This window comes from Watersipora subatra, chromosome 8, assembly GCF_963576615.1.
Source record: "Watersipora subatra chromosome 8, tzWatSuba1.1, whole genome shotgun sequence".
In the NCBI taxonomy this organism is placed as follows: domain Eukaryota; kingdom Metazoa; phylum Bryozoa; class Gymnolaemata; order Cheilostomatida; family Watersiporidae; genus Watersipora; species Watersipora subatra.
This window is the reverse complement of record NC_088715.1, coordinates 45,724,043-45,739,817: the sequence shown is the minus strand read 5'-3', so window position 1 is coordinate 45,739,817 and position 15,775 is coordinate 45,724,043. Positions and strand designations below refer to the sequence as shown.

The 15,775-nt window shown below is 33.3% G+C and overlaps 1 protein-coding gene across 1 annotated transcript in view; it reads left to right on the top strand.

Annotated features, from left to right (window-relative positions):
- LOC137402629 (minichromosome maintenance domain-containing protein 2-like) overlaps window positions 1-15,775 on the top strand; it is a 30,171-nt gene that overhangs the window by 1,327 nt on the left and 13,069 nt on the right. Inside the window, exons 2-7 of the mRNA XM_068089135.1 lie at window positions 1,822-1,925; window positions 4,781-4,885; window positions 5,693-5,865; window positions 7,885-7,974; window positions 10,767-10,867; window positions 15,083-15,182. Coding sequence (XP_067945236.1) covers window positions 1,837-1,925; window positions 4,781-4,885; window positions 5,693-5,865; window positions 7,885-7,974; window positions 10,767-10,867; window positions 15,083-15,182 — 658 coding nt within the window. The 5' untranslated portion in view covers window positions 1,822-1,836. The remainder of the gene's footprint in view (window positions 1-1,821; window positions 1,926-4,780; window positions 4,886-5,692; window positions 5,866-7,884; window positions 7,975-10,766; window positions 10,868-15,082; window positions 15,183-15,775) is intronic.

Below are 15,775 nucleotides of genomic sequence, written 5' to 3'. Positions count from 1 at the left end.
TTTTATATGAATTTACCTATATATATTTATATATATATATATATATTAACTAAAAGCAGGTGCAAAACCATATAAAAAGAGAACTCTACACCGCTAAAAACCTAAATGATAATTAGTGGAGTATGAAATATTTGAAAAATTATTACGAAGAAAGTAAACTTTTAGTATTTGCGCTACAAATTTGTTTCGTGCGAAGCACTCATCAGACGTGGTTGTACTAAAAACTTTTTTAGTACAATCACACTTTTTTAGTACAATGTTTCTTGCACGAAACAAATTTGTAGCGCAAATACTAAAAGTTTACTTTCTTCGTAATAATTTTTCAAATATATATATATAAAACTATGTGTACTAAAAAATTACAAGTTTAGTTAAAACATTTTACAGACATCATTTGCATATGTGTACAAATATAACTTTTATATATATATATAAACGATGCATTCATTGTCTGTTATTTTTAATTAGCTGAATGCCCGGCGTTGCACAGGGAATTAAATAGTTTTTGGATTAAACAATTTATTTTTAATCGGCTAAGTTTCTTCACTCAGTCAACTTGAGTAACTTAAGCTAGTAGCTTTATCATAAAGTGCCATTATTATAGCTTGAGGCAGGGTTAGGAAAAAAGATTGCGTCATGATCTCCCATGAAATCATTATCTTCTAGGGAGCTAGCTGATGCTCAGCTGAATCCATTGTTTTTTTTACTTCATCACACTGTTTGCACATGCGCTCGTCCACGAAAAAGCTGCCATCTTTGTAGACAACGATCGTCATTCTTTTGATTAATAGTATTTTTAGGTGTTGTTTTGATACTAATAAAAAATGTGTAAACAAAAGCATTGTTTGCAATAATTAATTGCAGAAGCTTCGTGTTTTGTAACGATTAAATGTGTCCATAAAGATGGGCGGACAACGATAGAATGACGTCACGAAAAAATGAAGGATAGCGTGAAGCATGCTAGTTGAAGTGTGAATCTATCAAAGATTGGCAGGTGCATACTTGTTCACAGTTATTACTACAGCCAGTTAGACACGAATCTAGTGGTTTAGCATGCCTGTCTGTAGACCTAGATCCAAGTTCAAATTCATGCTAATCAGATTTTTTGTTCCTAAAACTTCATTGCTATAACTGGACACACAAATGACAAATGACCAACAGACAAACAACAAAAACTAATCTATATATATATATATATATATATATATATATATATATATATATATATATATAGATTAGCTGAATGCCCGCTGTTGCATGGGTATTAAAAACAGCTTATACACAGCTGCAGGTAATGTAGTTGCCATTGGCTAAATTGAGTAAGCTAGTATAATTATTGTTAAACTTACTAATATGAGCTGTGAGAGCAAGCTTTAGTGACTTTGCGCTTGACACACAGTCACTATGCATATTTTAACCCAGATAATGACCAATCATAATCAATATTGGTGAATTTTTTTTATTTGTTCTAAAAATTCATTAAACCATTTTTCCCTGTCGCTGAGGTTTCATGGTCAATCATGCAATGTTCCCACAATGCATTGGGAAGCTTAAGTCATTTCGGCTAGTAAATAACAACTCCCTAAAAAGTTGATATTTGATATTTTAAACTCGCTGTAACTCTGGATATAAAAGATAGTAGCAGCTACTGTCTGTCATATTGATTTCTGAACTAAGCAATTAACATAACTGATATATTCAATTTTTATGGAGTAGGCTCAGTTACTAAACATAAATGATGGTTTAAGTTTATCAACTGAGATATTCAGACATGTATATCTGTGACTTGTGTTTGATTATTTATTTAATGCATTTTTGTAGTTTGTACACGTAGCTATGAAAGCCCTGAAAGTTCTACCAGATGATGTGGAGCTCAGTCAAATCCATATTGTACTGAAGCTCTCTGGTGTTCCACCACTCTATGGGTAAGATAATCATTCACTCGCCCTACAGTAGTCAAAAATCTTTGCAGACAGCTTTTTTTAAATTTTGTCATTTTGCTCCTATTGCTGGTGTTTTGTTGTTTCCTATGTTTTAGTAATTAAAAACTAAAATAGTTCGCGCCAGGTACCACCTACATGACCTTTTGCTCGAGATGAGATAGTAGTCATTTATTGAATTATTGGTTTGGTTTCAGCTTAAGGAGCTTGTTGTCTTTGACAATATATAGCAACATATAAACTTTAAATTTGTGATTATAGTGGTTAAGTGTTACAAATACTTCAAGTTGGTTGTGAGGTGGTTGGTGTAGTCTATAAAGGCAAGCTGTTGAGCTGTTTATAAAATGTTCTGATTTTGACAATTCTGATGTTTTTGCCAAACTAGTTGGATAATTAGTGTTATCTGGTCCTATTGCTCTGTAAGCTGTTCATCTGTACAGTCATACTTCAACTTACGAGCTTAATGCGTTCCGAGACTGAGCTCGTATGTCAATTTACTCGCATGTTGGTGCAATTTATTTATATATTGAACAATTAAATATATATTGATTAGTTTCCATACTCTGAAAAATGCAAATAAAACTCTCAAAACAAGATATTGTAACAGAAAGAACATGTTGGTTATTGTCCTAACTTACCACATGCTTTCAAAAAGCAACAAATAAAAAATAATGCAAGGAAATGTGATAAATTAAAATGTAAAGTTAAATACATACAATAGCAGCTAACGCTAGCATTTGCCAGAGAGGGAGATAAGTTATCCTTCATTACAACAGTTGACTTTGATAAATTTGGATTTTATCAAAGTCTTAAAAGGCAAACTTAGAAGCAAATCTAAAAGCAAACTTTCATTTTTAACTTAACGTAATTAAAATTTCTTCGGAGTTCATCGTTTGAAGTTTCTCGCTGGTTAGCTAATTTTTCCTTTGTTTCGCTTTCACGACTAGCCGGCCGTTTTAAGATGAACCTATCTAAGGACGTTTGCCTTTGTCGCCCTTTCAACATGTTGCGATTAGGACGAACACATGTGTCATCACAAACGGTTAATGTACGACCACTAGCCAGCTTGTCCGAATGTCTATTTTTTATAGTTTTGATAGATAGCACCGGCCTTTTCAAATAGCGTCATTTCAGTTACGCTGTCACCGGCCAATTGTTTATCCTTTATCCAATGCCTGAGCGATCTCTCCATCAACGGTCGTAAAGATCGCTGCGCTGTTTAGAAACTACGGTTAATCCTTTTGCGAGCTAAATGCCCTGAATATAATCCTTCTGTTTGATAATTGTTGATGTATTTCTGTCATATTGCTGAGCTAGCTCAATTACGCATACACATTTTGCATATTTTTCAATAATTTTCCGTTTAATATCAATTGTTATCATTTGCTTTTTCTTTGTATTATTTTTCATTTTACTGGCAAATTTTACGCACAATACTTTTAATTCACATAATTCTGCACTGAAAAGCGCGCACAAAAACACGGTACAAAAGTATAACCTGAGCAGTTGAGAAATACAAATTGATGCTGTTGTCATAAAACACCTCCGGCATACTTGGCAACTGACTCACGTGCTCGTATCTCAAGCATGGCTCGTATGTTAGTGCTAAAACTTGCTTAAAAGCTGGCTCGTATCTCAAGTTTCTTGTACGTTGGAGCACTCGTAAGTTGAAGTATTACTGTATGTACTTGAATATCTAAAACTTCTTGGCCCATGCGTAAATTTTGATTTTTCTGTTTGAGATTGAAACTATTGCCATGTTTTGCTGGTGCGGTTAATCTGCCAGTTTGCGTCATCTGCATGATAAAAATGATGAAAACCTACAATTCAAACGAATTTAGTTTAGTGACCCGCATATTTTCATAAAATGTTTCATGTTTGTGAGAGATGGAAATGAAACTTTCAGATGATGCAAAAGGAAATAACACCCAAGCTATTTTATTTCAAACATTTTCCACACTTCAATCATTCCTATCTCAAAAGCGTGCTGCTAAGCAAAACGGGAAGACACTGTTTTGACCTCCTATTTAAAATTTCAAAATTTTTTAACAAGGCACCCGCGTTACTTCGCAACACGCATATGTCCACTGAAACATGTATCTGCTGTAACTCAATGTACACGTAATTCCAAATCCACACAATGGAAACAATGCATGATACGGCTTCGAGTTCTTTAAAAGTCAAATGCATTTTTTTGCGCCAGTTCAAATTGGTCAGTTGGTCACATTGTTGTGCACAAATATCAAGATAAAAAAGAGTTTATCCATCATATAGGAAGCTGAACTGACACTTCTCACAAAAATTTAGAAGTGTTTTTTGAAAGAGGAGCATTTTTAGAATGAACAATCATATGTGTACATCTAGCTCATATTTGAATCCAACAGCATATTTTCAGTGTTTTTCTTGAGTATGAAATGAGCCCGAAAAATATCAATATACGTTTCTTTGTAGAATATTATATAAAAATACATGAAGTAATGAATAAGTTACTTGTTATTAAAAAATATATTGAGTTTTTTTTTATTTTATTTCATTTTTTATTATTTTTTTATATTTATTAAATTTATTTTATTTTTTGTTTATAAGCAAGTATTGCTTCAGTATCAAAATTTGCGCATAAATATGCTTAATTATTTGATGACCTAAATTGCAAACTTACAGGTTATATTTTGGTATTACTTGGTTATTACAAAAATGTAATTACCAAGTAATCATAATAGTTATGTATTTTAAAATGTGTCAACAGTCAAGCATGCTGCTTCCTTGCAATTGGACCAGTATATTTACCTGTGTCAGCTCCAAGCTCTAGAATGGTGCATTTTCATGCCATTTCTTTACAGGCACTTGTTAGATGATCAGACCTCCCTATGCAAGTTTGCTAGAGATGGAGTTGCATGTGTTTTTATATGCAGACTTCTCGAGTTGTCCAGCCCAATAAAATACACGTAAGTGCTGTGTTGACAGGTGATTGTTATTTTTATCTAAAATACTTGTAGACAAATGCGTGCTACTTTTATCCACTGTACTTTTAGACAGGTGCTTACTACTTTTATCCACTGTACTTGTAGACAGGTGCTTACTACTTTTATCCACTGTACTTGTAGACAGGTGCTTACTACTTTTATCCACTGTACTTGTAGACAGGTGCTTGCTATTTTTATCTACCGTACTTGTAAACAGGTGCTTGCTACTTTTATCTACCGTACTTGTAAACAGGTGCTTGCTACTTTTATCCACTGTACTTGGAGACAGGTGCTTGCTATTTTTATATACCGTACTTGTAGACAGGTGCTTGCTATTTTTATATACCGTACTTGTAGACAGGTGCTTGCTATTTTTATCTAAGGTACTTGTAGACAGGTGCTTACTACTTTTATCCACTGTACTTGTAGACAGGTGCTTGCTACTTTTATCTACTGTACTTGTAGACAAGTGCTTGCTATTTTTATCTACCGTACTTGTAGACAGGTGCTTGCTACTTTTATCCACTGTACTTTTAAACCGGTGCTTGCTACTTTTATCCACTGTACTTGTAGACAGGTGCTTACTACTTTTATCCACTGTACTTGTAGACAGGTGCTTGCTATTTTTATCTACCGTACTTGTAGACAGGTGCTTGCTACTTTTATCCACTGTACTTGTAGACAAGTGCTTGCTACTTTTATCCACTGTACTTGTAGACAAGTGCTTGCTATTTTTATCAACTGAACTTGTAGACAGGCGCTTGCTACTTTTATCAACTGAACTTGTAGACAGGCGGCATGCTATTTCTGTCCTGTGAAGGGTTGTGATGGATCTTATGGTTTTAAATATGTGAGAGTGCACATGCCAGGAGCAGCTGAGCAATGCACCACCGGAGATAAGTTCACCTGCTCAGTATGCAAAGCTCAGTTGATAGAAGGAAAATCCTACAGAAAATTATCAGGTACTGATGAATTTCAAATGCCCTCTTTCCTTTTTTTCTCCTGACCCATCTTTTTTCAGTTTTTCTTTCTATCTCTCTTGTTCCAGGCTTATACTTCTTGTTCATTTTTACTCTTTTTCCTCGCTATTTCTTTGTTTTCCTTGGTCTCACTTTGTCTTCCCTTTACTTTCTCTCTCAAATAGAAAAATATATTTTACTATAAATCCAAGGTAACAATAGGCGTGCAAAAGTAGTACAATTTGATTAATAAATAAGAACCTAAAACAAGTTTCTTTGCATTGCCCTTTTAAAATCTATTTAAGGGTTGTTTGCCTGGTTAGAGGTTAACCTATGGATACCACTTAAGCCATTTGAGGGATAACTGTTATCAAACAAATGAGCTGAACATGCTCTTCATCGGCTTCTACAGTAATACTTCAACTTACGAGTGCTCCAACGTACGAGAAACTTGAGATACGAGCCAGCTTTTAAGCAAGTTTTAGCACTAACATATGAGCCATATTTGAGATACGAGCACGTGAGTCGGTTGCCAAGTATGCCGGAGGTGTTTTATGACAACAGCATCAATCTGTATTTTTCAACTGCACAGGTTATACTTTTGTACCGTGTTTTTGTGCACGCTTTTTAGTGCAGAATTATGTGAATTAAAAGTACTGTGTGTAGACCGAAAGTTTGCCAGTAAAATGAAAAATAATGCAAAGAAAAAGCAAATGATAACAATTGATATTAAACGGAAAGTTATTGAAAAATATGCGAAATGTGTATGCATGATTGAGCTAGCTCAGCAATATGACAGAAATACATCCACAATCATCAAGCAGAAGGATTATATTCAGGGCATTTAGCTCGCAAAAGTACTAACCGTAGTTTCTAAACGGCGCGGCGATCTTCACCACCGCTGATGGAGAGACCGCTCAGGTATTGGATATAAGATAAACAATTGGCCGGTGACAGCGTAACTAAAACGACGCTATTTAAAAAGGCCATTGCTATCTATCAAAACTAAAAATAGACATTCGGACAAGTTGGCTAGTGGTCGTGCATTAAACCTTTGTGACAACACCTGGGTTCGTCCTAATCGCAACATGTTGAAAGGGCGACAAAGGCAAACGTCCTTAGATAGGTTCATCTTAAAACGGCTGGCTAGTCGTGAAAGCGAAACAAAGGAAAAATTAGCTAACTAGCAAGAAACTTCAAACTATGAACGCCGAAGAAATTTTAATTACGTTAAGTTAAAAATGAAAGTTTGCTTTTAGATTTGCTTCTAAGTTTGCCTTTTAAGACTTTGATAAAATCTAAATTTAACAAAGCCAACTGTTGTAATGAAGGATAACTTATCTCCCTCTCTGGCAAATGCTAGCGTTAGCTGCTATTGTATGTATTTAACTTTACATTTTAATTTATCACATTTCCTTGCATTATTTTTTATTTGTTGCTTTTTGAAAGCATGTGGTAAGTTAGGACAATAACCAACATGTTCTTTCTGTTACAATATCTTATTTTATCTTATCTTATTTGCATTTTTCAGAGTATGGAAACCAATCAATATATATTTAATTGTTCAATATATAAATAAATTGCACCAACATGCGAGTAAATTGACATACGAGCTCAGTCTCGGAACGCATTAAGCTCGTAAGTTGAAGTATGACTGTATGTAAATCTGAAATGCTACTAAATTCATCAGTCATTTTTTTGCTCTTGGAAAAAAGTAGTATGTCTTCTTATTTAAGTTTAATAAATATTAATAATAATATAATATAATTACATGTGTATTATTATTAATAATATAGTAATTAATAATATAATTTAATAAAATCTTTTGATGGCAGAATTTTTTATTTATGTCTTTCCAGTTAGGGTTTTGCAAAAAGCCATAAGCTCCATAAGTTTTAACTTGTTCTGTACTCTTGCATCTGACCATGTCTTCTAACAGTGTCTGTACTCTTGCATCGGACGATGTCTTGTAGCAGTGTCTGTACTATTTGCTCATTAAAGAAAACTTTTGTTTGTATATAGATAAAAGGATCCTTATAGTAAGTGTGCGGAACCAGCAAGGGATGAAAGATGATATGGAGTTGTCACGGCGATTACGGGTCATCTGCAGAGGTGGGCTTTTAAAGCTTTTGCATACGTATCTTTGCCACATTCCTATAAATCTCACTTATCACAGTTATTAAGGCTATATATAACGCCTGTAACAGTTATTATGACTATATGTGGCACCTTTAAGTATCAAAGACTGGTGCCCCATTTGCGATTTTCCAATGGATAAGTTATATTCTTTATTTTTCTCCTGAAGTGCTCATTCATTCATTTCTTTCTAAATCTTCTTTAGACATTCTCATCAATCTGAATCAACTTCAATTTCTATCATTCTCTTACTTACTCTTACTCTGAAATATACTTCCTGATACATAGGGAAGTATATTTACTTGAAATAAACGCCCTCGAATTCATAATCATAATCCACATATTAGCTCCTGTGTCTATGGCCTGTGTTTATGGTCAGATGTAAGTATATTTCAGAGTAATAGTGAGTAAGTAATAGTAAGTAAGAGAATGACAAGCTGAGCTGATTGAGTATTTAGATTCCAAGTTAGTAATTAGTATAGTCATTTTTTAAGTTTTTTTTTAACGCGGGTGACACAATACTCCACTATTCTTATGTCAGTTATGGTTATAAAGTGACAACCGATGGTTTTTAATAATTTTAATTCAATGTTGTTAGTATACCAGTGTTAGTAAATAAAATATAGAATGGTCAGTAGTCACAGTATGGCCAGTTAATCAATATCAAATGACAGCTCATTCACAGGATCTAATATCTCTTCTTTCATAATCTTGATTGAAAGCGTTATATTTAAAAGATTGTCTGCCATAGTTATTATTAATAGATGGTGTTATTAATGAGCATTGTGATCTTAGGCTTATTTGGTGTCTCTCACTATCTTGTTGAACATATTCGTATAGAGCACTGGCCACTGTAGCTACTTCCACTTTGCCATCAACTGCCTGTAACAGAAAGAACGCCGACTGGCGAGAGTATGTATGCCTAATAATCGACGACCATCAGTTACTGAGAAGGATTTAGGTGCTTTGCATATTATTCGCACCGCTTTATTTTGGCAAGACTCAATTTGATCTGAATGACATTTACCTAGAAACATAAACAAAGTCGCACAATATTCAAGACGACTTCGGACTATTGAAGTATATATTAATTTAGCATCTTCAACAGCCAAAAGATGTTGAATATTATGAAGAGCATATAAGCATTGTCTTGCCTTGGTCACTGTTAGTTTTATATGCGTATTGAAACCAAAATTTGCATCAATTGTGACCCCAAGTAATTTTATAGTGTGTTCAATTTGGATTTCAGTGTTGCATAGCTTCAAAGTTCTATTATAATCAACTGCTCGATTTGAGAAAATAATAAATCGTGTTTTTTTCAACACATAGAGATAACCCATTGGATAGGTACCAGTTTTGAATTTTATTAAATTGTTCTATTGATAGCATCTGAGAATCTATCTGAGTACTTGCTGCAGAAATAATTGCTATATCATCTGCATAGGAGTAAGCATTTGGATTTTTATCTAACATGTCGTTAACCATCATGTTAAAAGTAAAGGCCCTAAAATAGATCCTTGAGGGACACCTTTACGAATAGCTAAAAATTCTGACAGAGTATTACCAATTTTCATTGCCTGGCTGCAGTTGGTCAAATAAGACTGAATTAATTTAGTAGCTGATGAACTAAATGAAACGAAATAACTAAGTTTGTCAACTAGAAGGGAGTGGTCAACCGTGTCAAATGCTTTCTTTATGTCAAGAGACACCAAGGCTACATATTGTGAATCTTTTTTATCAAGGTTACAAGCAATAATGTCAAATATATAATGAAGCATTTGTGCTGTTGAGGGTCCACTTTCGAAAACCGAATTGTCTACTTGAAAGTTTTTGGTTTGCATCAAAAATGATTTAATCTGTAAATATATAATCTTTTCAACAATCTTAGACAAAATGGGAAGTGAAGGTATGGGTCTGTAGTTATTACAGCTCAAGGGGTTTCCTATTTTAAATAGAGGCGTGACAATAGTTTTTTTGTAAATGTTAGGAAATTTATTGGTTTTAAAGCAATTGTTAATCAGAAGTGTTAAAGCTGGGATTAGGCTATGAGCTTGTTTTATGTATATTTCATAAGGAATAGATAAGACTCTGCCTCGTTTTCCTGGTTTAAGGGTTCTGAAGGCAAATTGGACTTCTCTTTCAGTTACAGATTTGAATTTGAAATTATGCTCAGATGTTTGTAACGATGTTAGTGTAATATTAGGAGCTGGGCTATATATATATCTGTAAAAAATTGAATGAAACAGATTATAATAACTAATAATCTGTTTCATTCAATCATTTGATTAGCTTTTTGTTTGCTCATGGAATGTATGGCTTGAAAATAATTTTATAGACTCTGCATGTGCAACTCACCCGAACCCTTGTTTAGTTACGTAATGTTGAAAGCTAAAAGCTATATTGCCAATTATTATCAAAACGATTGCGGAGTCTGTGTTTGTCTGTACAAAGCCATGCTAAAAAGTTTGGAATAAATATTGCTTTTGACAGGATTTGAACTCTCATCCTTTGGCTTGATAGACAGACAATCTACCACCTGTGCCAATTGACTGTCTTGTATCATGTTGCAACGATTGTGCAGTTATTCATTACACTTATTACATCTGATGATCTCAGGGCACACTAGTTACAATATTTTATTCATTTTATTTCCCTTCCGTTTTCTCTTTATTATGTTTTTTACTTTAATCGTATGCCCTTATTTTAAAACATACTATAGTTACAAAACTAATACCAACTCACACAATGTGGTCCGGTTTGTGCTACAGATGAGGAGGCAGCGGAATACAGCGTTGGCGAGGAATTGATGGTCACTGGTAGGCTGGCATATGATACAGCAGCTACTAAGAATCTGGCCATTGTTGTAGAGGTACGTTATCTAAAGCTCTACTTAAAAAAGGTAATTCCTTTTGATGCCTACTTTGTGTTGCAAAGGCAAATAAGTGATCTAATAAAAAGACACTATAATTCACCTAATTTGCTCAACATGCCTGCTTCAATGACTGCTTTATAAACACTGCTAATAATTACACAAAGCAATAAAACAATGAATTACTTAAAAATATATTGCTCAACTGTTTTGCTCAGATTAAATGAAAAGCTTATAAATGTTTTGCTTCTTTATTTGGTTTCTTAGATTCTTCACTTTCACATTGAAGCTACAATGATTTAAAATCTCTGAGCGTGACACGCTATGAATTATTAGGACAAAGAGTCAATGTAGCATATTTTTTGAAATTTGGAATAATGAGGTGATGATAAGTTTGATTGTCTGGGATAGCTCATGAGCGCTGTAATTTTTACCACCAATCGCTGTGTTTATTTGCTTCCTAAATACTCATGCAAATTAGGAATTTGCATGAGTATTCAGGAAACAGGAAATTCCTAATTTGAATAATTAGGAATTTTCTGAATGATATACTCAGGAAGTTGCTAATTTAAAAAAGTTTGGTTGAGTAATTAAAATTTCCATCACTAAATAAAACCTCTACTCAATGTAGAAGTTTTACTTAGCAATACCTTTACATTGAGCAGAGTGAATGTATAATTTACCGACTCATTGATTTACCGAACCGAAATTACCAAATAGGGAATTTACCAAACGGTTGATACAGTGTAAATTCGTGCAGCAGTGACACATGGTGTTGAGCGCTTTGGATTTTATCGTTTCTATGATTTGAAGTGGACGCAACTCTGAACCAATCTGATGCATGAAAACATAGTGAACATTACAATCCAATGCAAAACGTACTGTTTTTCTCCAAGGAAGAGCACTACATTTGAGTAGCTAAGACTGATGCTGAAGGAATCACTAAAGTATCTTATTATTAATCTTATTAATATTAATCTTATTAAGATTAATCTTATTAAGATTAATATTAATCTTATTAATATTAATATTAATCTTAATAATATTAATCTTATTATTATGAATGCTAAAAGCTGTTAGCTGCTTCCTCAAATCATTATTTAATGATCAAGTGTATGTAACTCTGTCTTCTTAATCTTCGCTTAACTTTATTTGCCTGAAAATATGTCAAACTACCAAAGATTATCCCGTCTCTAACATCATTGGGTTATGCAGGGTTTAATCTTGATATGTTGTTTGTTGTCCTTTATCCTACAAGATTCATTGTTGCTGCTATAATTCATTGTTGCTGCTGTATTTGTTGCTATGACACAATAATCTCCGTGATCAGCTATCAAATACGTGTATGCAGCATAGCTCTGTCTATATATATATATGTTGGTCGCTATCTCAGAAGCCATGGTTAAGTCGCAAATCACGAAGTTGAGTTATCCGACTTTGACGCTGCACTAACTGAATTCATAATATTGATAATGATTTTTGCAACACGCTCATCCGAACCAATCAAAAAGTGATCTTTCTAAATCTGAAGTCACATAAGCCAATGGAAGTTTCCAACCCTCGGAAAAAACCTCTTAAAACTGTTGCTATGCTAAGCAGGAAGTACCGATAGATGACCTACGATAAAAGTAATCGTTTCTTTTTTGCCGATTTTAAAGAGAACTCTGACAATTTGGACACTTTTAATTAATGAGTACTGTGGTATTCCAACTGATGGTAGGAGCAGTGAAAAAACAGGGAATGACGATGATTTTTTCCTAACGATTCTTATAAAATTGTTATAAGATTTAATTATAAGAATAATTATTCGATTTTAAAAAATCGGCTTATACAGTGTCTGATGGTGTGCAATATGTTACTGTTATTATTTTTCTAAAAATTTTGTTGATGACACTATGGCTGTGCCCAAAATCGCGACACTGCCAAGCCGTCTTTAATATCTGCAAAAGTAAGAATAAGCCAGTTTTTTAATAGGTATACAGCTATTTCTATGACAGTCAGTTAAAATCTGTTTAGATTATTAAATTCAGAATAACTTTTGTATATAAATACAGAAATCTTGATACATATCGCAACTTCTTGATATTGGTTGCTATGATGTTTTGAAATGTAAACAAAATTGTGCATTGTTTTTGTTTCTCAAACTTTAACACCGGTTTTCTCAGAATTTTGTTTGAGCACTTATTGTGAATGTTCATTCAGTGCATTGACCATACAATCTGCTGTAGTTATGCTAGAATCAAATATTTTTTGCGAAATAACTGAGAATTTTCTCCTGCTAATGTAGATAATTCCAAATCTCAAACACCCGACTTAACCATGGTTTCTGAGATCATGACCATCTCAATGAGAAATTTTTATCATTTGTAAGATTATTGTAAGATTATTGTAAGATTATCTGTAAGATTTATCATTAGTATCAGTTATTCCTCACTCTCTTATATTTACATACATCTACATACTTTGAGAAATTTATATATAGGCAGTTAGATTTACATTCTCTTATTACATTTATAAACTTTGTATTACTTTTTAAGTTTACAATATACTGTAAGTTTTTAAAGTTTGTTGCATTATCATTTTATTTCAACATGCATTTTTTAAACACAATTTGAGTATAATATCTGTTCGAAGTTTAACCATTATTCATTTTCTTATCACTGCTATTATAATCTTTATTATTAATTTTTCATTCAACCATTTTTGGCATACATTGTTTTAATAAAATTTCAACTACAAAATGCCACCATATTCTGTCATATTTTGTTTATTAATCTGTTAAATACATGTATTCTCAGAAGTTACACATTATCTAATGCCTTTAAAGAAAAGAACTTGTTCTGCACAAAATCATTTTTTCATGATATAAAGTTTGACAGTTACAGTTGTTTGACAAAGTTTGAAAACCTTTACAGTTGTTTTTATTTTCTCTCTTAATTAATTTCAAATATTTAAAACACTTCTTTCATGATATGTAGTTTGAAAGTTAGAATAGCAAATGTTGTTATATATATTAGGTACAAATAAATTTTCTGTCCAAAGACGTTTTTATTACCCGGGCGTTGCCGGGTAGCACAGCTAGTATCTAATAAGGAGGCAATATACTTAGAAAAGAAAAAAAAGGATTGTCTATTCAAACTTGCATGTTTTTTGTGTAATATATATTCTTTTATATATTATATTTTAATCTTCTTTATTTATTCTTACTGAACAGCTGCAAAACTTTATTTTTTTTGTTTTTAAGTTTAATGTGCAATTCAGGCACTGCCCATAAGTGAAACCGACCCTAAGTGAAACTGGCCATAAGTGAAACTGGCCATAAACTGACCATAATTGAAACTGATCATAAGTGAAACTGACCATAAATGAAACTGGCCGTATGTGAAGCTGACCATAAGTGAAACTGAGCATAAGTGAAACTGACCATAAGTGAAACTGGCCATAAGTGAAACTGGTCATAAGTGAAACTGGCCATAAATGAAACAGGCCGTAAGTGAAGCTGACCATAAATGAAGCTGACCATAAGTGAAACTGACCATAAGTGAAACTGGCCATAAGTGAAACTGGTCATAAGTGAAACTGGTCATAAGCGAAACTGGCCATAAATGAAACAGGCCGTAAGTGAAGCTGACCATAAATGAAGCTGACCGTAAGTGAAACTGGCCATAAGTGAAACTGGCCATAAGTGAAACTGGTCATAAGTGAAACTGGCCATAAGTGAAACTGGCCATAAGTGAAACTGCCCATAAGTGAAACTGACCAAAATTGAAACTGACCAAAAGTGAAACTGGCTATAAATGGAACAGAACATAAGTGAAACTGACCATAAGTGAAACTAATTAATCTAATTTGAGATTTCTACTTTAAGTTGTTGCATTGTCCATCAATTTCTGTTAATCAGAAGAACAGAAAATTTAACAAAGAAGCAACATCATTCCTTGAACATGTTCCTTGTAAACTCCTTATTTATAGAGTCCAATGACAAGGATTGCTATCACCAATATGACTTAACATGAAACGTTCATTATGCAATTAAAGCTGTGCAGAAACATGAGTTCAGACAACAATATGTACTACAACAACCAGGAAAGGCATTGGTAAACCTACAACCTACAGTCTTTAGTATTATCAGCTAGGGGCAAGGGAAGACAAGTCCTTTGAACTTACTTGCAAGAATTATGAGCTCTCTATTGCTGATTGTGTGTTTCATTTCAGGCTAGCTCTGTTGAGTCAATGCCTTTGCATGAAGCAACTTTGATAAAATCTCCAGTAAATATGCAGTCTTTGCCAGCATCCATATCTGAACTCTATCAAGGTATGTTGTAATAGTTGTGATAACAAGCTTACCAAGGCTGTGCGGGACATGAAGTAGTGTCGGTTTTCAATAGTGATATGAATTCTTGAAATAAAAAAATGTTGTTGAATTTTATTTAGGTGCATCAATTGATTTTGATTTATGTGTTATTCTACAAATGCATGTTTGTTTGTCTGAACGATACACATGCAACAAAAAGGTTTAATTTGCTCGATATGTATTGAAGTTAATTATTGTTAAAGTCTTTAGTCTTAGACATCACCTCTCTATATGACTTCTGTGTTGTAGCTCACATAGTATTTAACATTTTAGTAAGCTCAGCTTTGTAGTTGTACGCATGCTGCTGCTTTGTTACGCTAGACATCACTCAATCAGGTAAAAACCGGTTTGAGATTCATATAAATAGATTTGCTTGCTTGAATATTTTAAGCCTGGTTTACATTGGCTGTCACTCACTTGTAAAAGATATATATGATGCAAACCGCATTTTTTGTCTTCTTTTGCAGAAGCAGAAGCTCTTTTTTATTCTGCATCATTTTATTTTATTTATGACTTCATTCATGAATGACTAACAACACAATTCATACTTTACT